Here is a 21222-nt window from a genome sequence, read left to right on the forward strand (position 1 = left end):
TCGTGTGTGTGTGTGTGTGTGTTTCAGTTCGGTCTGCTGCGTCCTGGTGGGCTGGTGCATTGCACACGGCCGCAGCTGCGCAGCCTGCGTCCGTCTGAGCTACAACCGTCCGTGTGTGTAGCCAGCGCAAACCAGCGCTCTCGGGGCCCCGATATCCCGCGGCAACCCCGTATTCCCCAATCCGGGGAGGTGCCAACGCACGTGACCTCTCCGCAGCATGTTCGGACCGCCACACCCGGGTCCTCACACGCATGCCCAAGCCCCCATGTACACAACATGTGTATGTGCGTGCCGATGTGTAAAACAACAACAACAAAACGAAGCCCCTGTGTGTGTGTGTGTTCAGCGAAGTCGGGAGCAATTGGTTGCGTGCGTCCAAGCCCAGGGGCAGGGGCAAACCCACTGGGTGTGTGGGATGCATCGCAACACGACCCGCTGTTCTGCCTTGCTGTTGCCTTGCCCACCCTGGCGTGGCCTGGGCTCCCTGCGTCGCGGCAGCCGCGTCGACCCCTGTCCCCAACTCGGCAGGCAGGCCGTGTCGGTCTCCCAACACCCAAGCTAACCCTCCCATTTCCCTCAACGCCCCCTCACGCCCCCTCACGCCTCCCCCCCACCCCCTCCCACCCCCTCCCACCCCTTCCCACCCCCTCCAACCCCCTCCCACCCCATCACGCCCCCTCACGCTCCCGCAGCGTCCACTGCACCCGTACGCACGTGCTTTAGGCAGCTCCTTCGGCGGGGCGCTGGCCGCTGCCGCTCCTGGCGCCCCTGCCGCCGCCGCCGCCGCCACCTCGTACGACAGCACGTGCATGCGGCTGTCGGTGCCGGCGCCGGGCGGCAGCGGCATGGACTGCAGCTTGAAGCGCTTTGGGATGCCCTCCGCGTGCATGGACTCTTGAGGGGGAGGGGGCGGCGGGGCAGGGTTGGGCAGGGTGGGTGAGCAGGAGGGGGGGGTTAGGTGTGTAGGTGAGGGGTGGGCAGGGCGCGGGGAGGGGAGGGGGCCGTGTCGTGTGGCGGCAGCGGCTCTTCCTGCAATGCTGCCGTGCCAGCCCGCCGCAACACGCCGGCCGCCTGTGCAGTCGCCCTCCACCTCCGCCCACCACCCACTGCCTGCTAGCCCACTCCGTTCTCTGTGGGCCTGGGCCTGAGGACCTGAGGGGCTTGTGGCGCCTGCGCGGCCGCACTGTCTGAGCCCCTCCCCCCCCCTGCACGGACGGCGTCCCCCCACCTCTCTCCACCTCTCCCCCCGCCGCTCACCCGGCAGCTCCAGAAATGAGTCGTTGCCCTCCTGCATGTGTTGGTTCAAGGAGCGGTGGGGGGCGGGGCGCGTGGAAGGCCGGCACTGTTCCTCCGCAGGCCTGACCCCTGTGCCCCCTGACCCCCGGCACCACACACGGTCACCACACTTGGGCGGAATCCACTTCCAATGCCGCTCAGGGACCTTGTGTGTGCCTGCGCTCAACCCCCTCCTCCCCCTCACCGTCCTGCTGCCCTCTCGTTGCCCTCCTGGCCCTCCTCCCCCTCCTCCTCCCCGGCCCCGCCTCCCTCCTCATCCTCCCAGCCCGCCCTGACGTGCCTCTCCATAAGTGCTGCTTGCTCAAGCACACCGTGGGCTGGGCGTGGGCTGTTTCAGCTTTCCCCGGGGTCGTTGAGCGCCACACACCATTCGCTCCTCCTCCCTTCCCTCCTTACCCGACCCCCCTCCCCCGCTTCCCTCCCCCGCACCTCTGTGACGATGCGCCCCAGCAGCTGCCCCGCCCCCTCCTCCGTGCCGCTGTCGTCCACCACCCCCGCCATGGACTGGTCGCACGCCGCCTTCCACACAGCCGCCAGCGCCACCGGCACCTGACCGCCGAGCAACAGCGAGCGAGCGAGCGAGCATATATGGAAGAGTCGGGAGCCCCGGCGGGAGCGGTGTTAGGTCAGGTGAGGGGTATGAGGTCAGGTTATGGGGGCAGCGAGTTTGAGAGAGGTCCGGGAGTAGCAGGCGGGAGGACGCTGAGATGGCGAGGGTGAAGGGCGAGTGGAAGGCGGTGGGTATCGGTGCGGGCACTGGTGCGGGCTCCTCTGGGCCCCGCCTCCTCTGGTCTGGCCGCGACATGCACACCAGCCTAAACCACGTACCTTTACGAGCCATGCCGCGGTGTCGGCATTCCGGGTGTCTAAACCTGACATCCTGCACGTTCAGGGGCGAGCCCCTGGGGTTTCGCTGCAAGCCTTCTTATGCAACACCTTAGAAAATGTTAGATGATATTGTAATAGGAGGCAAACGGCTTCAGTGCAGACCAGCACACGAGTTCAGAAGAAGCAATTGCACGCGCGTCTCGGAAAAACAAGTGCACTCTCTATATAGGTAGTGCTTGTTAGGCAAATGTAACTTCTGTATCTTCGAGACGTCATAATGTGGCTCAGTGGGCAAAGGTTCGATCAGCCCTGGCGCCAATTCTGAAGACGGTCAGTTCCCGTCTCAGAAATAGGCGCTCTGCTCTGCGCTACAACATACACGTTTTGACATATACTGTATAGCACTTGTGGGCCACACAACTCTCCGTTGTCTCAAACTTGCACGCCTCGATTCTACTCTAACTCTGCTCGCGCTCGGGCAAAGTCGCGTGGCTACGCGCCGTGGACGATTTCATCGCTACGGTGTACGGTCTGACTCGCGCTGTCGCTCTCCCCACGGGCGGAGCGGACCAGCGCCGCGTCAGGTCGTGGGGCAAAGCACATCGTGTGCAGCTCAGGACGAGTCTCAGACTTCGGCTGCGGTGATGACAAGCATGTAACCATTGGGCGCAGCCGGCAGCCCCCGATGGAGCGCGAGCAGGCCGGGGCCGGCGCCAGCAGCAGCAACAGCAGGGCCCGCGTCGGCACTGGCGGTGGGACTGGCTGCAGCAGCGCCCGTGCAGGGACCCACACTCCCGATTGCCACAGTGGCAGTGGGGAAGCAGTGGCCTGCAGTGCCACACGGCGCAGCGGGCACACAGCCGTGGACCCAGTTGCGGGCGGGCCCGCGCCGCCGCCGCCCACAACCCAGCGGTTGCAGTCACCACCACGGAGGCGGCAGCGGGCACCGGCGCCGCGCCTGCGGGTGGCAATGCACACAGCGGCGGCGGCAGCACGGCAGCTGCTACAGTCTCTAGCTTCTCTGCTACTGTCGCTGCTACTGCCGCTGCTACTGCCGCTGTTGCGGATACTAGCGATGCGCACCGGTGCTTGGGCGGAGCCCTCTCGCCGTAGACCAGACCGGTCGCCGCCGCCGCCACCGTCACTGCCAACAAAGGCGGCGGCGGCAGCGGTGGCGCTGGTATGGCTGCTGGCGGCGGCGCAGTCTCCACACCCGGCCGCCGCCGCTCGCGCCCGGGCCGCGGCGCCGCCCCCGCCGCCGCTTAGTTTCGGCATGGCGACATTGCAGGTGGGGCGGCTGCGGGGGCTGCAACGGCTGGGGTTGCGAGGGGGAGAGGGGTCAGCTGGGGAGAGCGGTAAGACGGAGCGGTCTTGCCATGTGTGTTGCCGTAGAGAGAGAGCGAGAAGGAAGCTGTGGTCTTGCCTTGGTGTGTGCTTCGCCTCGGTTGCTACCGGCCCGCCCACCCGCCAGCCCGGCCTGCACGTGCCCCCTGTTGTGTTAATGTCTGCGTGTGCCCCAGCCACCACACCCCCTGCCCCCTGCCCCTCTGCCCCCCACCCCCCTGCCCCCCGCCAGGCGCGCTACCCCAACCACAGCTGGTCCACTCCAGTGGTGGTCACGGTCACGCCGCGTGGCCCCACGCGCACCTCGCGGCCGCCCATACCCTTCATACAGGTGGCCGGGTGGGGGGGCTGTGGGTGTGGGGTGGGTGGGTGAGGGGTCAGGGAAGGGGTTGAGGTGGGACGTGAATGGGTGGGGGGTCAGGGAAGGGGTTGAGGTGGAGCGTGAATGGGTGGGGGGTCAGGAAAGGGGTTGAGGTGAGGCGTGCATTCCTGACAAAGCTCAGTGACATTTCCATCAAGGTTGAGAGGTTGCAGCAAGTCACATGGCCGTGGTCGTTGCGCCCTTGCTCTTGTCGCTGCGTGGCCCCCACCCGCCACAACTTTCCGCCTGCCTCCCCTCCCAAGCCTCCTCCCCGCCCGCCGCCCCACCACCTGCATCCGCGACGCCAGGTTCGTAACCACAGCGATCAGGCGCCGCTGTACGACGAGAACCTGGAGCTGGACCTGGCGCCCTGGCGGCGGAGGGCGGCGGCGGCGGCAGCAGCAGGGGAAGCGGGCGCAGGGGGATCAGGAGGTGCAAAGGGAGCAGCGGGCGGCGGCGGCGGGCTGCGTGTGTCGGCGCTGGTGGAGTGGGCGCTGACACGGCTGCCGTTCAAGGCCTCACAGCGGCTGGTGGGTGGGTGGGTGGGCACTGGGTGGGGGCCGCGGGGGCTGTGCGGGTGCGGGCGGGGGTGAGGGTGGGGGTGAGGGGCGCTGTGCAATACCCCTGGAGCTGCCTGCCCCCGCCGGGCTCCCTGCATTTGAGTGGACTTGTTGCCTGCGCCGGAGTGCATGTCCCGTTTGAAGTACCCGTGTGAGCCGCCACCTGCCCATGCAAGCGCCCGTGGGTCTTCCTTTGCCGGCGCCCCCCCCCCCATCCGCAGGTGGTCATCCGGGGCGGGCGTGTGGGGCTCATAGATCACCCGGGGCGGCTGGGCAACACGCGCCAGGGCGCGGACACGGAGGACTCACAGCAGGAGGCGGAGGCGGTGGCGGCGGCGGCGGCGGGCGGCGCGGGGGCCTCCCTGGGCGGCGGCGGGTTGCGGGTGGAGGTGCTGGGGGAGTGCCCCAAGCCCTGTGACCCCATCCTGGCAGACCTGCTGGAGGGTGAGGCGGGGCTGGGGGGGCGGGAAGGGGGGAGAGGGCAGTGCGGAGAGGGTGAGGGGCAGGGGGCGGGAGGGAGGGCAGAGCGATGCAAAGGGGTTGGAGGGGGGTAGGATTGGTTTCGGCGGGAAGGGCGACAGTGACCTTGGGGTTGCCGTCGCATGCACGGTGTTGGATACTTCTCATGCAAGCCGCGCAGCCCACCACCTCTTATCTGCGAACCGTTCGCTTGCCCACTCGCCCGGCCGCTCCCACCCCCCACCCCCTACGTCTTCACTTCTTAATTAATCATGAATGTAACCCCCCACCCCCCACCCCCCACCCCAGACCTGCGCGCCTGGGTGTCGGCGTCCCCGGCCGACTGGCCCGACGCCCTCTTCCTGCTCAACACCGCCGACACCAGCCTGTGCGCGCAGCCGCCGCAACAGCAGCAGCAGCAGCAGCAGGAGGGGGCGGCGGAGCAGGAGGGACAGAGCGGCGGCGGCGGCGGCGAGGAGGCGGGGGGCGGCAAGCGGGGCGGGCGGGGCAAGGGCAAGGCCAAGCACGGGCCGTGCCCAGCCCCTGTGCTGTCGAGCATCAAGGAGTGGGGCAAGTACAAGTAAGTGAGTGGGTGGGTGGGTGTCTGCGCGTGTGTTCAAAAGCACAAGGAAAACGTCGCGCAAAGCGTCTGCGTATGTGTGTGTGTGTGTGTGTGTGTGTGTGTGTGTGTGTGTGTGTGTGTGTGTGTGTGTGTGTGTGTGTGTTGTGTGGGTGGGTGGGCGGGGCTGGTGGCTCCTTTCGCGCCTGTTCATTGCCGCAATCACAGCTACAGCCATGTCGCGAACACACCGCCGTCTGATCATCTGACCATCTGACCATCTGACCAGCAGCCCCCATGTGCTCCCAGCTGCATCCTTGCCGTCTCGTGCTCCCTACTGGCAAGGGTGCATACAAGCACCCAGCCCCTTCTGTCTGGCTTGCACCTAACCCCCTTACCCTCTCCTCGTTCTCCTCCCAACCCACCCCCTTCATACCTGTGATTTAAACACTCCGTCCTCCACATGTACCGTTCCCCACACGCATACACCCAACATACACACACACGCACACCAACACACACACCCCTACACACACCTCTACACCTACACACACCTACACACGCACCTGCAGGGACGAGGACGTGCTTGTGCCCATCACTGTGGGCATGCACCGCTGGCGCCCGCTGGCCTACTTCCCCTGGCGCTCCAAGCTGGACGTGGCGGCGTGGCGCGGCCGCGAGTACTGCCACACCCGGCCCACCGGCTACACCGGCGACACCTGCAGCAGGACCTACCTGGCCGGCCTGTCCGCGGTGAGGGCGTGTGTGTGTGTGCGTGTGTGTGGATGCGTGTGTGTGGGTGTGCGTGTGTGTGTGTGTGTAAGTCTATCCCCACACATGCCGTACAGGTATGCACACCGTATACACGCACACTCGGGCTTGCAGTGCCTGCATGGCATCACCGCACGATTGCACGCGTGCAAGTTACATGCATGTAAGTACACATGAGTCTGCCCTCTTTCCGCGTTCCCTAGCACACACACACACACATACACACACACACACACACACACACACACACACACACACACACACACACACACACACACACACACACACACAACACACACACACATACACACTGCTGCCGTGAACTGCTCCCGTGCACCCAACACACAACCCCAACACCCAACACCCAACACACATGACACACACGCGCGCAGTTCAGTGAGGAGTGGGGCCGGCTGGTGGATGTGGGCTTCGTGGACAACTACACCGCGCGCGGGGCGGAGGGGCAGCCCCTGGTCATACCCGCACGCGGCTTCGTACCCACACAGGAGCTGGCACGGTTCAGGTGGGAGGAAGGGTGGGTGGGAAGGGGGCGGCGATGACGTGTGTGTGTTTGTGTGTTTCACACGGAAGGCTGTGCCGTGGCCGTCACACTCGGAGTAGGCGTTTGCTTTGTGCGATGGCGTGTCAGCAGTCTTGACTGTTGTGCCCACGCCTTGGCCCTTGTGCCGCCTACGCACACGCAAACGGCGCCCCCCGCCTCCTCGCCTCGCCTAACCGCCCCGCGCCCTACACAAACACACACGAACATTCTTTGTTTTTAGTATCACATACACACACACGCAAACACGCCCTGCACACGCACACGCGCACACACACCCATACAATCACACACACGCCCTGCACACGCTCGCAGGTACGTGCTGGCGCTGGACGGCATCACGGCCTCCTCCCGTCTGGCCCGACTGCTGTCCCTCAACAGCGTGGTGGTCAAACAGGTGATGAGGGGGGCGGGTGGTAGGGGGGCGTGTGTGTGTGTGTGTGTGTGTGTGTGTGTGTGTGTGTGTGCCAAGGGACAGCAGGGACAGCCCAACCCCGTTACTTGCCGCGCGCATGCCGCCGTGCCATGTGCAAGAAGATCTACGTCCCCCTCTCCCCTGGTGGTGGTAATAACCATTTTTGGCACGCACCCCACACTCTGACCGCCACTCTCCTCCTCCTCCTGCCCCTCCTCCCCGTCTGCTCCCCGCCGTCTCTACCTGCTGCCCCTGTCCTGTGCCGCCACGCAGACCTCCCCCTGGATTGAGTGGTACTACCGCTCGCTGGTGCCGGGCACCCACTACGTGACCTTCTGGAACCACCACCGCACAGACCTGCTCAACACACTGCGGTACATCCGACACAAGGTGGGAGGAGGGAGGGAAAGGAGGGAGGAGCCGGGAGGTAGGGGGAAGGGGGATTTGTTGTCGTTGGAGGTTTGAGCGACGCGACTTGTTCCCAGCCTTACTTCCCAAACCATGCACACGCACTCTTCTCCGCACCCCATCCACCCTGGCACGCCCGTCACCGCAACCCCATCCTCGCACACTCTTCACGGCAATCCCACAGACCCTCGCAAACTTTCACCCCGCACGCTCCTCCCCCTCCCCCCCACCACCACCACCCCACCACCACACACACGCACACAGAGCCGCTACCTGCTGGACGTGTCCGTACACGGCCAGGTGGGTGGGAGCGCAGATGGGGGGGGGCAGTGGCGGAGGGCGGCCACGTGTGTGTGTGTGTGTGTGTGTGTGTGTGTATGTGTGTGTGTGTGTGTGTGTTCAGCCGCCTGCAGCTCCACCCCCGAGCACGCCCTGCCAGGCTGTCACCCACCCGACATACACCTCCCCACCTCTGCACACGCCTGCACACGCCCCCTCACACGGCTTCTGCCCCCGTGCCCGCCTGCCCCCCTCCCTGCCCCCCTCTCTGCCCCCCTCCCTGCCCCCCTCTCTGCCCCCCTCTCTGCACCCCTCTCTGCCCCCCTCCCTGCCCCCCTCTCTGCCCCCCCCCCCCTGCCCCCTCCCCTCAAAGGCGTTCGCCTACCGCTACCTGACCCCCACGGCGCGGCGGCTGTACTGGCAGCGGGCGGTGTCCGGCTATGTGGGCCTGTTTGGAGACATGGAGTCCTACATGGCGGGACTGGTGGGTCGGGCGGGGCCGGGGGGGGAGGGGGTTGTTTTATTCCCACAGCTAGTATTGTGTGGTTGCGTGTGTGTGGTTGCGTGCTGTCCAGCCCGCCGCCCGGCTGCTGCTCATGCGTCCGCGCCTGCTCCCCGCCTTGTGCTCACACACATACACACACACACACACACACATATACACACACACGTGCAGGTGTGGCCCTCTTGACACACCACCACCACATCAGCGCCGGCGACCAGCAGCCGGCGACAGCAGTTGGCGCAGCCCATGGCGCGGACGTGCGGACGTGCGGGGGGGGGGGGGGCTTGTGCATCAGGGCCCGCGGACCTCGGGCTCCGGGGAAGCCAGGGGCAGCCAAAGAACAGGTTGCATGTGATGTGGGGAATGAAAGCGGTTGTGAGGGGATGTGGTTGCTCTGCACATGTTGGGTGTGCCCATGTCGGCTGCTGTTGCAGGCAGGGGTCTGTGTGTTTCAAGTCTTGTGCCCGGCCTGCCTAATGTGATGTACCCGGGTCGGTCCCCCACTGGTGGGATGGGGGGCTTAGGGTAGTGTTCACCAGGCGTTCAGTGGGCCTTGCTTGGTGTGATTAACGCAAGCTCGTAGTATTGAATTTGATTGAGAGGCTGGGACTTTGGCAATGTCGTCCAAAGCAAAACCTGGAGAACCCACCACATGTGTGCCAAGCTGAGGGTCGGGCGGGTCTGGGATTACGCCAATGCAAACTGCCCAAACCCTGTCCCATACATTGCACCCATGTGCGCCAAAGGTTTGTCCGCCCAGCACGCACACAATCAACCCTACCTCCACGGGAAGTGCATGCCACCAGGCCCACGCCAAAGAGCCACCACTACCAGGCAGCAGTCTATACAAGGCATGCAGTACGATATCTCGCACAACATCATACATCATCTTGTCCCCAACTTCGTGAGCACAAAACATGGAGGGGACCCACACGCCAAAACTGCATGTACGGTATGCGCAGCCGCCGTTTAATTATGCTTTCGCGTTAGAAGCGTGATTAGCACGTTTGCCACATGGGGGCAGCCGCATAGCCCCTGTGCCTGCCCATGTGCAACCCTCCCTCCCCACTTCCGAACCTACCCACACCCCACCGCTCTCAGCCTCGCTCAGTCGGAGTTTGGGGGCTAACCAAAAGGCCATTCCCAACCCCTGCTCCTGCTTTCCCTGCTAGCTAGCTGGCTAGGTATGGACCTCGAGCGATGGGCACTCGCCGCTCTTGCGCCGTGGCTATAGATAGCTGCTGAACCGCCCCTCGCTCCCCGGCCATGCCCTCGCTCCGTCTAGCTAGGGCACGCACGCCAACTACGTCCAGCAGCAGCGGGCACGCAGCGCGGGCGGCGGGGCCAGGCCTGCCTCCTTGCCGCCGCCGCCACTGGGCACGCACCTTGGCGGCTTGGCCGCTGCATGCAGGCTCACCGGATGCCAGCAGCGGTGGGTGTCATGCGGCCACGTACGTGCGCTGGGTGCGTACATGGCAGGCACTGAGACCTGTGCAGCACAGTGGGCAAGCAACAGGCGGGCGCGGGCAGGACTACGCCACCGCCAGCTAGCTAGCTCACCAGGCTGGCGCAGCATCATTAGATCCCAACCCGCGCTGCGCTCCACTCAGCAGCTGAGCAGCATACGGCAGCATGCACGCGCGACGTGGTGCCAAGCAGGCAAGCGCAGCAAAGCCATATCACGCATCCCAAATGCCCTTGCCATAACCCTCGCTCCCGGCACCATCTGACCTTCCTTAATTATGCGACCGAAGTCTCAGAATAGGACCGCTGATGGCACAGCGTGATAGTGCTCGTCAAGAGGAGTCGATTGGCACCACTGTGGTATGAAATGGAGGGGGTTTTAACTCCTAAACAACAAGGTTTTGTCCTGGGGGGGGTCGGTCGTCCCCTCAAGGGGGGTCTCGGGGGATTTCGGGGCATGGGGTCTGGTTTGTTTACCCCCCCTGAAGACAATAGTGTTTTTCCTGCGCTCCGCGTGCGCGCACCCGTCCCCTCTTCCCCCTCTTTGCGCACTATCCTTATATCCAAATTCTGCCGGGGACGACGTTGCCAATGATGGCAGGGTTTGGTTTCCCGGCCAGCATAGGCATACATGGGATGCAGGGGCAGCGTTATCGCCCATTTTCATGCTGATAAGAATACCCATGCTTCACATTAGTTTGCTGTTATTGGAGCCACAACGTAAGTATAGGTCTCTTTGGACCGCTTTCTGGTTTGTAACGGAGCGCCAACGGATGCACCGCAAAAAAGCGACATTGAATTCATTATGATAATTGCATCGAAAGTAAGCTCCAGAGCATTACGGGTTCGCAGCTGTCGCGCTCGTCGGCTGTCCGGGCCCTGCCGCTGTTCCGCTCGCCCAGAGTCCAGCTTTCAGAGCGTGCTCCAAGAGTGCGCTTATGTGCAGCAAACGATAGACAGCCTCGGGCCAGTCCCGCAAGCCATCTCAGAAAGTTGGGGCGAGGCTTGGGCACAGCGAGTCGAGCAGGCGACCTCGCAGCCTCTGTTACTGCAGCTGGACGATGGAGAGTCCTGCGAGGTGGTGGTTGTGGGGGTCAACCATCGCGACCCCTCGAACCTGGCGTTCATCCTCGAGATTGCGCAGGCCACGCAGCCCGATGCGGTCGCGCTGGAAGCCCGGGCCGGCTTCCTGGACACCTACCGGCAGCTGACTGCCGCTGTGCCACCGCAGCTGCTGGAGCGCGTGGCGTGGATGCCGCTGACCGGGGGCCTGCAGGTGTGTGCGCGCGCGCGTGGATTGGGCACCGTGGGTTGGGTAGCACAAGGTGATAATGATGAGGGCGACAAACCGGTTCTGTCTGTGTTTCTGTTACAGTGCACCTGTGTTGGTTTGGCTTTGCACGTTGTGCAGGAGGCCATGGACCACATCACCTTGGAGGACAGGTGGGTCAGGAGGGGTGGGGTCAGGAGGGTGGGGTGAGGTGGGGTGAGGTGAGGTGAGGTGGTTGAAGGCGGCGGCTGCCTGGCAAGCACCGTAGGTGAAGTGAGCGGCGGACTGGGGCTGTGAGTGTGCGGCACGGGGCCGGTAGGTGTGGTTGGAAGGGCAACAGCCCATCCAATCCATCATCCAGCAGCCCTCCTCATGCTCCTGCATGCTGGCTTCCCCGCCAAGCGCCACACACTAAGCAGCCCCCCTCGCTGCCGTTGGCCGCACTCCCTTACTTTCAGACTGGACTGGCATGCCGCGCTGTACGATGCCAATGCCCGAATGGCGGCAGCGGCAGCGCACCAGCAGCACAACCGCGACCTAGCCTCAGCCCACGAGCCGTTTTGGCCCCAGCACGAGCACCAGCAACAGCACCAGCAGCAGCAGGTGCCGCCCCACCACCAGCACCACCAGCACCAGGCTGCGGCGGCTGCGGCGTACGGCAGCAGTGCGCTGGCTCCGGCGGCCCTGCGGCAGGCGCTGCTGGGCGGGGGGCCTCGGGACCTGGCGCTCAGCGACAAGGTGGCGGCCATCGTGGTGGCCAACGAGCTGGGTGAGGGGGCGGCGGGTGTGTGGGGTGCGCAGCCGTGTGGGCCGCGGCCAAGCAAGGTCGCGCCTGTCTTGCTGTCTGCTTCAACAGCCCCCGCAAGGCGCTCCGTGTCCTAGCGCACACATATCTATTACATGCCTGCCTCACAAATCAATCAAACCGCCCATGCCCCGCCCGCCCCGGCCGCAGACGTGCCGCTTCACGGCCTAGAGCTGGACGACCCCCTCGCCTACGCCGCACTGCTGGCCGGGCCGCTGGGAGGCGGGGTGGGTGGGGCGGGCAGCAGCAGCAGCAGCAGCAGCAGCATGGAGGAGACGGCGGTGGCGAGCAGGAGCCAGGACGGCCCTGCTGGCGCCGGCCGCCTGCACGGCAGCAGCGGCGGCAACAGTGGTAGCAGCAGTAGCAGCATTGGCGGCGCTGCAGCGGCGGCTCGCCATGCGCATCCGCAGCAGCTGCAGCCACAGCAGCAGCAGCAGCAACTGCAGGGGGAGCAGCAAGAGGAAGCGGCGGCCCTGGCTGCGGCGCATGAGGCGCTGGTGTGGCGGCATGTGGCGGAGTACCGGCCACAGCTGGCGGCGGCGTTCAGGGATTGGCTGGACACCGCGGCGGCGCAGCTGCTGGCGCCGGCGGGAGCCGGGGAGGAGGACAGCGGCAACGGCAGCGGCAACAGCAACAGCAACAGCAACAGCAACAGCAACAGCAACAGCGCGGTCCTGGCGCAGGTGGGAGCGACTGACACACTGGGGCAGCTTCGCGCTGGCGGGCGCTGTCGCATCGTAGGAACTAGCTCACGGGTCGCGTAGAACATCCACGTTCCTTCTTCGTGCTCTTCCGATTTCAAAGAAGCTCGGAAGACTGCCGCTGTCACCGCTAACCATTATGCCTTGCTGCTTCCCGCCCCGCCCCGCCCCGCCCCGCTCACGCAGCTGGTTGTGTCCGCGCTGTCCAGCCTCATGCCGCAGTGCCTGCCGCCGGCGGCGCACCTCCGCCTGACGGCCGCCACAGACCGGCTGTTCGTGCGCGGCACGGCAGTAGCAGCGGCAGCAGCGGAAGCGCCTGGCGGGGGCGGCGGGGGCGGTGGCACTGTGGGGTCGCAGGACGGCGCAGTGGAGGGGGGCGCGGCAGCGCCTCGCGGCGGCGGGCAGCTTGCGGCAGCAGCTGCACAGCAGTATATGCAGCTTACGGTAAGCCCAGACCTTGCCTCAAGTTCATGGCACACGTGTTACGGTGCTTGCCTGCTTCTGGTGTGCGCGTGCATGCGGTCCGCGTGACGGAGTGCCTGGGTAGCATGGCAGGCACACAAACATACGCAAACGCACACACACACACACACACACACACACATTCACACGCAAACACACGCTGACCAGCGCCCTGGGGGCTGCGGTGCAGGAGGTGAGAGAGGCGCACTTTCTGAGGCGCCTGCGCGCCATCGCGGCGAGCGGTGGCCCCCGCGGCCGCCGCCGCCAGCGGGTGCTGGCGGTGGTGGGCCGCTCCCACGCCGACCGCCTGCTGGCCGCGGCGGCGGCTGCAGCGGGCGCCAGCTGACAACAGCAGAAGCAGCAGCAGGAGCAGGAACAGCAGCAGTAACAGGAGCAGCAGCAGGAGCAGTGACAGGAGCAGGAGCTGCTGTGGCTGCACGTGCACTAAAAGGCGCTGTGCCAGAGGGCAGCAGCGTTACGGCAGACGGAGACTGAAGAATTGGTTTGATTGCTGTTGAGGGAACGGGCCCGCGGGGGTGAGTCATCTGCCAAGCAGGCAACAGCAGCAGCAGCAGCAGCAGCGGCAATACAGCACCGCGGGTGGTGAGGAACTGCTGTGGGCGCTCATCGAGCACGTCTGGCAGGCCGGTGGCCGCCGGGAAGCGGCGGCTGTCCTGCCCAACGCTACTCGTGGCGAGCCCCACACCCGCCCGGCCCCTCACTTGCAGACGCCGCCGAGTCCGCACTCAACCCCGATCGCAGCTGACCCGCGGTGGGCACTACCACCACTACCAGCACGCTCGCGCCCCCCCTGCTGCTGCTACTGTGGATGCTACTGCTGCTGCTACTATGGCTGCTATTGTGGCGGCGGCGGTGGATGTGATACTATCTGCGGACTCGGCAGCGGACCAGGCGCGTCAGCAGCAGTGGCCCGGCTGCGACTAGGTCGGGGCGCTTCGGGCGGCACGCCCCGTCGCCGGCGCCGTCTGTGCAGGTGCCCGCGCTCAGTAGCCAAGGGCGAGCAAGAGTGCTATTCATACTATGTATTCCTATATGTGCACAACATGAAGAATGCGCCGCACACGTGTGACGCTGCATGTGGTTGTGGTTGTGGCCGTGTTGATTGGCAGGATGTTGGAGCAGCAACCGTAGTGGACAAGAACGTGAAATGGAAGGACTGTCGTTGGCACGGCACCACCTTGTGTTGCATCTTTATTTCAGCTGCATGCGGCACACGTGGCAGCAGGTGAATCAAATTATGACACGCCGGGAAACATGGCCTGGTCTTTGCACGAGGCGGCTGTCCGGTGGCTATTGTGGCGGTGTGACACGTGAACGCATTGCCGCATGGGTCACTACCACGAAGGGCACACCGTGCTTAAGGACACGCCATGCTCAATCAAACTGGCTAGCGCGGTTGCAGGCTGCTGCACGCACAGCGGTCTGGCAGTGTGCTCATGTGCTGTTGCAGGCAGTGAAAAGCACAGCCCCAATGTCCCCTAGTCAATCATGCATAGACAGGCCGTAGGACAGTACACTCTTAGCTCACATACAATCGAGGGCGCTCGGAGCTCCTACCAAGTCTACACAATTCAATGGCTGGGCGTGAATCTGGTAGGCCAGCAAGAGGCATGCAGCGCAGGGGCAGCAGCTAAGTAGCTGGCTGCACTCAATCTCTGGCTGTCTCCCGCTCCAATCTCGCTGCGCTATCTACCTCTATCTCTACGTCTCTAGCCCATCCGCCTAATGCCGGCCACGCTGGCTGCCACGCATCACCCACAGCCTGTGCGGCGGCGCGCGCCTTGGCGGCGGCCTGCGGCAAGGGATAGCGGGGTTATTGGGTCATTGCGTGCGGATGGGGTGTGGGCAGTGTGGGAGCAAGGCACCGGACGCCACCTAATGGGGCGCAGGCGAACCGCATTCATGCACTTGTGCAGCATACAGCCAGCCGTATCTTCCTGACACCGGCGAGCGCTGCAAACAACCTCACTCAGCAAACGGCCGTGCCGCCATCCATGCCGGCAGCATTGTGGCGGTGGCGCGCTCGGGCACCCCTATGCTTGACAACGGAGTGAAGGGGGTGCCTGCGCCCTCATCACTCACCGGCGCATGGGCGGGTGTGCGTGCGCATGTTCGTGGTCGTGGTGGTCGTGGTCGTGGTCGTGATCCTCGGGTGCATCAGGAGGGGAGGGCGGGGACGGAGGGGCCGTCGGGGTGGTGGCGCCTGCACGCACACGCAGCACGCACACGCACGGCGGGTACACGGCGGCACACATGCCGTTGGCTAGTGCGTGGGCACATGCGGTACACATCCATCTGTAATGCGTGGCAGCGTGTCACGCTTGCATGAGCATGCAAATGGCGCGGGAGACAAATTTGAGCAAGTGCAAGATCTAGGGGCCCTGATTCCTCGGATCTCCGGATCCATTGTTCCTACGGGGTTCTCGATTTGACCCTGGCGAGTGCCGCCAGCCCCCTCAGGTGCCGCTCACATGCCGGGGCGGCGCAGGCGGCCGAGACGGCGAAGGTGACACTGTTCTGCTTCCAGGCGTTGGGCGGCTCCACAGCGGCCGAGGTCACACGGAACATCAGCTGGCCTGCGGGCGCGGCAGCAGCAGCGGTGGAAGACAAGCAAGTGTACCGTACAGGTCAGGCATGTGGCTAGGTGGCACCTCCGCGTACGTGCGCCAACACACGCACCCCGGGGAAGCGCGTGTGGCTACACAGCGGACTGTCTGGCGCACACGTACATGTATGCGCACGCACACCCTGTCACTGCTGTGCATTACCACTAGCTACATCATACACAAGTCACACACGCACCCGAGGCGGTGCAGGCCACTTTGAAGGGCACCACGAACCCCGTCTGGGCGCCGATCGTGCGCGACCCGCCCAGGTCCGCACGGTTGGGGCTGCGCACGCACAGGGAAAGCAATCGTACGCAGGCATTGTGAAGCATAAATGCAGCAGGCGTACGAAGCAGATGGCATACGCCGCACGTGCGGCTATGCCATGGTGGCACGCCTCCTGCCTGTCGTCCTGCCTCTGCCCGGGACCCATGCCACCCGCCGCCGTGTATGTGATGAGCTGAAGGTCCCAGACAGCCTGCTGGCTCTGGCTGGCTCGCTCGCTGCAGAGCTAGCAGCACCACCTCACGCACCAGCCGCCCGCGGGCCGAGTGAACGCCACGGCCTGCCCGGACGTCAACATCGCCAGCCGCACGTCGGTGAAGTTCACCTGGGGTACCGTGTTTGTACATGATGCACGCAGGGCACACGCAAGGGACGGCCAACGTGTTACGGTAGCTGTGGCGCGGATCCAACCCTGGATCCAGCACACATGTACCACGCACGCAGGGACTCCACGCGGGGACTTCTTGATTTCTCTCGCTGACCCCCAATCAACCCCCGGACATCGCGTCGCTCAGAAGCCTCAGCCCCAAAACTACTGTAGCAGAGCCAAACCTCCCTGTCTGAGCTTTTACGTAAGGGCGATGCTTGTTGATTGGCAACAGAAGAACTGCTCGGTCCCACACCTCCACAACCAAGTACGGGTCGTGTGTACCCACGCAGCAAGGGATGGCTCTTTCGGCGTTCACGTCTTCGCGCGTGCCAGTGGGTCGACACTGGTCGACGCATCCCTGCTGAAGACATCCCGACTCATCACGCACTCACCGAAATGGTGTATGATGAGCCCGGACACACCGTTGCAGCAACGCCGTCGCTCCCGGAGAGCGTGAAGCTGATGCGGCTGCAGGAATCGGCGCATGCCCATGTGGGCAGCAAGCAAATATAAAGGAAGGGACTCTGCCGAAACTGCTTTCCCGCCAACTCCCGCGTTACTCGTCCAGGCGGACCGCCGCACCCTCGCTTCGCGCGCGCCCTATCCGCACCGCGCCGCCGCGATAGATCGCAAACCCCTTAACACACCTGTCGATCTGAGGCACACCGTGGATGCTGCCTTCAGCGAGATAGCTCCGCGCAGGATGTGCAGTGCACGCGGGCGCAGGGTGCACATAGCCCTCGGCCGGATTATAAAAGTGTTTAGGATGAGCGTGCACGGTCAGTAGCGAAGCTACGAGGCAGACCAGTGTGCGTTTCAGGTGCGGGCGCATTTCGGACCAAAACGCTGAGTGACGAGCTGAGGGTGGATTAAGTGAACAATATGATATAGTTAGCGACAGCTTAGTATGCCGGCACCGGTGGCAGCCCAAAGCTGGAGCTCAAGTCGGCGGCCAGCAAGTCACTCAACTCGGGAAAGCAATTAGAGTTGACAGTGCCAGCTTCAGCGAGTTGAAGGTGAATGGAGTATTTGCAGTGCGTTCGTATGTCTCCGCAACCTAAGCAGCGCCGCTAACCAGGTTGATGAACGGGACGCCAGCAATTACAGGCAAGTTCACAGGACGGTTTTACCGGGCTAGCAGCTAACACGGCCGGACCACGAGCCTCTGCCCCATGGGCCATGGCACAGCGAGCAATTTATATCTCTCGCAAGGGTCTTGCGGGAATGCATGGCGTCGCCGTATGCCGTGTCGCCCCCGCCCTTCCGCCGCGCCCCCCCCCCCCAAACCCCCGGTCGCCCTCTGCCCCCCGATTGCCCTCCGGCCATCAACGTTCGCCTGCTCATACCCAATGCGCACAAGCTTGGGATCGCTTCCCTTTTTCCAAGCGGCGTTGTAGCTTATTGCACCCCGTGGACTTGTACATTCACCTGAACGGCCCCCCTCTCCTTGCCCCTCTCAGCTCTGGCCGACTCGCTATTGCGAGCTACGCAGCAAAATGCACCCCCGTAATGACATGAATAGCGCACGTACGTGCTGCGCCGTTACGCAGCACCCCACCGCCCGCAGTACACAATTGGTACCGTATGCTTGCCTCCTGTCCGGAAGCTGTGTAGTCAAAACAAAACAACAAACAGCCGATCCCACGCAAGTTCAAAGCCCCCACAAACGCTTTGAACTGCGCGAACCCCCAGCGCCCCGCCCACTCGGCAGCCGCCACGTCGAAACCCTACCCGTACCCGTACGGCCCCCCGCCGCCTGGCATGGGGCGCGCACTGGGCACACGGCCGTTGCCGCCGCCGCCGCCGCCACCAATGTACGGCAAATTGCTGGCGTTACCGCCACCCGCCACCGTGCCGTTGGGCACAAACCCAAGCCCCAGCCCCTGCCCCTGGCCTTGCCCGCCCGCGCCGCCGAGCCGGCTGGCCGCACCGCCGCCGCCGCCACCTGCCGGCGACCCCACACCCACACCCACACCCATGTGCAGCCCATGTGCCACGGCACTGCCCGGCCGCCGTGCCGACCACACTCGGCCGCCGTGCGCCCCCGGACCCCCAAACCCACCCCCGCCCCCGCCGCCGCCGCCGCCGCCGCCGCCGCCGCCGCCGCCGCCTGCTGTTGCATCGCCGTTGACCCAGGCCAGGTCGGATGCCCCCGCCCGGCCGCCGCCGCCACCGCCACCTGCTCCCGGTGCTGCGCTGGCGGCGGGGCCCGCTCCGGCGGCGGCTGGGTTGTAGGCGGCGGGTGAGGCGGGCACCGACGCAGCCGAGGGCTTTGGCGGGGGCCTGCGGCAAAGCACGAGGAAGGGCGAGGCCCGAGTCAGTACGCGAGGATCAAAGAAGCACTTGCAAGTGCATGGAGAGCGAGGAGATTGCATCAGTCTACTTGGCGAAAGCCTTTGCTTGGCAGTAGCGCCTTTACTTCCAGCACCACCAAATGTCCTCAGCATCCTCCCACCCTGTCTTATCTTGCAACTGGCGTCACTCACCACGCCGACGGCTGCTGCTGTTGTTGTTGCGGCTGCTGCTGCTGCTGCGGCTGCGGCCCGCTCGGCCCCGCCGACATGCGCCGCCCACGCGCCGCCGCCGCCTGCTGCCGGTGCAGGGCGGTGTTCACACCCGGGCCCGCGATGCGGCTCGGTGACGCCGGCCGGCCCGCCGCGGGCGGCGACGTCGCGCGCCCTCCACCCCCTCCACCCCCACCTCCTCCTGCCGCCGCCGCCGCCAGCATCGCCGCCAACATCTCCTCCGGCGTCTGCGCAATGCCGCCGCCGCCAATGCCAATGATGCCGCCGCCGCCGCCGCTGGGTGTGGAGGGCGCGGCGCCGGGAGAGCCGGGCGCCTGCAGCAGCGTCAGGGGCGACTGCGGCGCACCGCCGCCGCCGCCGCCCAGGTCGCTGCTGCCCTGCGAGTTGGCTCGGCGGCCGCGGGCGACTGCGGACGAGGGCGAGGGCGCGGCGCCGGGCAGGACATCGCGCGCGGCGGAGTGTGCAGCCAGAGCCGCAAGCCCCCCCGACACGTCCTGCGTGTGGTCCAAGCGAAGGGGGGGGGGAAGGGGGGGTTGTAAATACCAGCCCAGGGGGTGTTGTGTGAGTGGCAGGCTGGGTGCTTGCGCGGGTAATTAAACTTCGCCACAGGCGCTTGCCCACAGGCGCTTGCGGCGCATTCAAGTATGACAGTAGCGTCCGGTCCAGCGCCCTCCCCGCTCGCCCCCTCCCCCCCCTCCCCCTCCCCCTCCCCCTCCCCTTCCCCCTCCCCTTCCCCCTCCCCTTCCCCCTCCCCGCTCCCCCTCCCCCCCTCTCCTTACCCCTCCCCGTCGTCCCCCCCCCGTGCGGCACCTGCAGCATGAGCGCCAGCTGGCTGACCGCCGCCGCACTGCCCTTGCCCGCCACCATCGTCCTGCAGCTGCACCAGAGCCTGGGGGGGGGGGGAGAGGGGGGAGAGGGTGGCAGCAGGTTGCAGGTGGCAGTGAGCGGGTGAGTGGGTGCAGAAGATGGGGTCTGGGCGTTCCTAGCTACCGGCAATCAAAGGTCACTGTCATTGTTTTTGGGCTGAGCCCCCTGAGCGAAGCGATCCAGGGGGGGCGAAGCCCCCCAGGATTGCCCCTGTCCGTGCGTGCGTGCGTGCGTGCGTGCGTGTGTGCCTGTGTCGACAAAAAGTACCATACTGGCACAAACCGCGAGTGCCACGTATTATTAATTGCAGTTACCTATTGTAGAAAAATAGACGGCAGGGAAAACTCGGCCGGAGCGAGAAGCGACCTCGTGAGTCCATGGACATCTTGACTTTCTTCAGTTCGCGAGTATAGCTCTCGGCCCCTAAATATCTTACATCCATGTATCAAAACATGTCGACGACAAGCGTCTTGGGGCAAGAATGTCGAAATTGTTTGCAACAGCCAAACCATGCGTCCTCGAGCCTTACATGTGTCGCGGCCCGGGATCCCGCGCCCGAGCCCGGCTAGCCGTTTGCGGTGCTTGAGTGGGATGTGGGTGAGGTGCATTTGGGATATCATGGACCGTGAAGTGGCGTGGGTAAGGTGGCGTGGCGTGGCGGGGACAGGGCCTGTCGGTGCCTCGGCACGGCGTTGGCATAGTGGCCAGTCCCGCTGGATGGGCTTGCAAGGGTGCTGTTCATGTCGCCGGTGCCCATCGTCACATCCCCTTGCGCTACATGGGGCTCAGCCCATTTTCCAGCTGTACAAAGCTGACACCCCTTGTTGCACAGCGTGTTGCACCAACGCTTAACACGCACGCACACGCACGCCCCCCCTAAGCTTGCTTTGATTTAGTTTGGGCTGGTATTTACATCCTCACCCCCCCCCCGCCACACACACCACCACCAGCCCCTCCCCCGATCCCCCCTTCCCTTGGAGCTCCGGGACAGGCTACGGTTCCAGACTACCGTAATCGGACCTATTTCGGTCGGGCTCGGGCACATAACCCCGTCAACTCCTTAACCCCTCACCCCTGCCCCCCTCCCCTCACTCCCCTGCTCCACGACGCCTCGGCCCCCACCCTATAGTAATACCGCTTGCAACTAACACCTCTGCCTGTGCTCCGCTCGTTTTAGTTGGTTTTGGTTTAGTTTGGGCAGGTATTTACAACCCCCCCTCACCCCCCCTGCCCTCACCCCCTCCCCTCACCCCCCAGCCCCCCCTCCCCCCCTCCACACACACACACACGCACACACACACACACACACACACACACACGCACCTGGAACGCCCTCTCCAGGCTCCTGAACACGGCCACGATCTGCTCCCGGAAGCCCTCCGCCTCGTTCTCCAGCAGCTTCAGCCGCATGCCGCCCATGGCGCACAGCAGCACCAGCCGGTCCACCGTGCAGGAGGTGTGGCGCCGGACCAGCCTGCGGGTGGGGGGAGGTGGGGTGTGTG

At 65.0% G+C, this 21222-nt stretch overlaps 6 protein-coding genes across 6 annotated transcripts in view; 2 read left to right on the forward strand and 4 right to left on the reverse strand.

Moving 5' to 3' along the window:
• CHLRE_03g203681v5 (uncharacterized protein) overlaps positions 1-2351 on the reverse strand; it is a 3482-nt gene extending 1131 nt beyond the window's left edge. Inside the window, exons 1-4 of the mRNA XM_043061433.1 lie at positions 2125-2351; positions 1726-1845; positions 1258-1288; positions 705-894 (exon numbers count right to left, since the gene is read on the reverse strand). Coding sequence (XP_042926650.1) covers positions 705-894; positions 1258-1288; positions 1726-1845; positions 2125-2175 — 392 coding nt within the window. The 5' untranslated portion in view covers positions 2176-2351. The remainder of the gene's footprint in view (positions 1-704; positions 895-1257; positions 1289-1725; positions 1846-2124) is intronic.
• A 110-nt stretch (positions 2352-2461) lies between these two features.
• CHLRE_03g203793v5 (uncharacterized protein) lies at positions 2462-9053 on the forward strand. The gene is made up of 12 exons (XM_043061437.1): positions 2462-3412; positions 3701-3799; positions 4138-4359; positions 4611-4833; positions 5158-5428; positions 5980-6160; positions 6571-6701; positions 7053-7134; positions 7426-7542; positions 7825-7860; positions 8213-8323; positions 8516-9053. The coding sequence occupies exons 1-12, from the start codon at positions 2810-2812 to the stop codon at positions 8528-8530; spliced, it is 2091 nt and encodes a 696-aa protein (XP_042926651.1). The 5' UTR covers positions 2462-2809; the 3' UTR covers positions 8531-9053.
• Positions 9054-9055: 2 nt separating this feature from the next.
• CHLRE_03g203905v5 (uncharacterized protein) lies at positions 9056-10171 on the reverse strand. The gene is made up of 2 exons (XM_043061440.1): positions 9905-10171; positions 9056-9833 (listed from the first exon to the last, which is right to left on the reverse strand). The coding sequence occupies exon 2, from the start codon at positions 9816-9818 to the stop codon at positions 9648-9650; it is 171 nt and encodes a 56-aa protein (XP_042926652.1). The 5' UTR covers positions 9819-9833; positions 9905-10171; the 3' UTR covers positions 9056-9647.
• Positions 10172-10511: 340 nt separating this feature from the next.
• CHLRE_03g204017v5 (uncharacterized protein) lies at positions 10512-14593 on the forward strand. The gene is made up of 6 exons (XM_043061443.1): positions 10512-11084; positions 11220-11251; positions 11537-11847; positions 12034-12566; positions 12771-13028; positions 13237-14593. Exons 1-6 carry the CDS (start codon positions 10614-10616, stop codon positions 13390-13392), a joined length of 1761 nt encoding a protein of 586 aa, XP_042926653.1. The 5' UTR covers positions 10512-10613; the 3' UTR covers positions 13393-14593.
• Positions 14594-14595: 2 nt separating this feature from the next.
• Positions 14596-17341, reverse strand: CHLRE_03g204129v5 (uncharacterized protein). The gene is made up of 7 exons (XM_043061446.1): positions 16976-17341; positions 16721-16796; positions 16207-16283; positions 15870-15958; positions 15539-15643; positions 15150-15270; positions 14596-14859 (listed from the first exon to the last, which is right to left on the reverse strand). Exons 1-7 carry the CDS (start codon positions 17158-17160, stop codon positions 14790-14792), a joined length of 723 nt encoding a protein of 240 aa, XP_042926654.1. The 5' UTR covers positions 17161-17341; the 3' UTR covers positions 14596-14789.
• Positions 17342-17417: 76 nt separating this feature from the next.
• CHLRE_03g204241v5 (uncharacterized protein) overlaps positions 17418-21222 on the reverse strand; it is an 8604-nt gene continuing 4799 nt past the window's right edge. The window contains exons 10-14 of the mRNA XM_043061449.1: positions 21044-21194; positions 19664-19742; positions 19330-19347; positions 18815-19259; positions 17418-18611 (exon numbers count right to left, since the gene is read on the reverse strand). Coding sequence (XP_042926655.1) covers positions 18056-18611; positions 18815-19259; positions 19330-19347; positions 19664-19742; positions 21044-21194 — 1249 coding nt within the window. The 3' untranslated portion in view covers positions 17418-18055. The remainder of the gene's footprint in view (positions 18612-18814; positions 19260-19329; positions 19348-19663; positions 19743-21043; positions 21195-21222) is intronic.

Source organism: Chlamydomonas reinhardtii, chromosome 3 (assembly GCF_000002595.2).
Source record: "Chlamydomonas reinhardtii strain CC-503 cw92 mt+ chromosome 3, whole genome shotgun sequence".
Classification (NCBI taxonomy): Eukaryota; Viridiplantae; Chlorophyta; class Chlorophyceae; order Chlamydomonadales; family Chlamydomonadaceae; genus Chlamydomonas; species Chlamydomonas reinhardtii.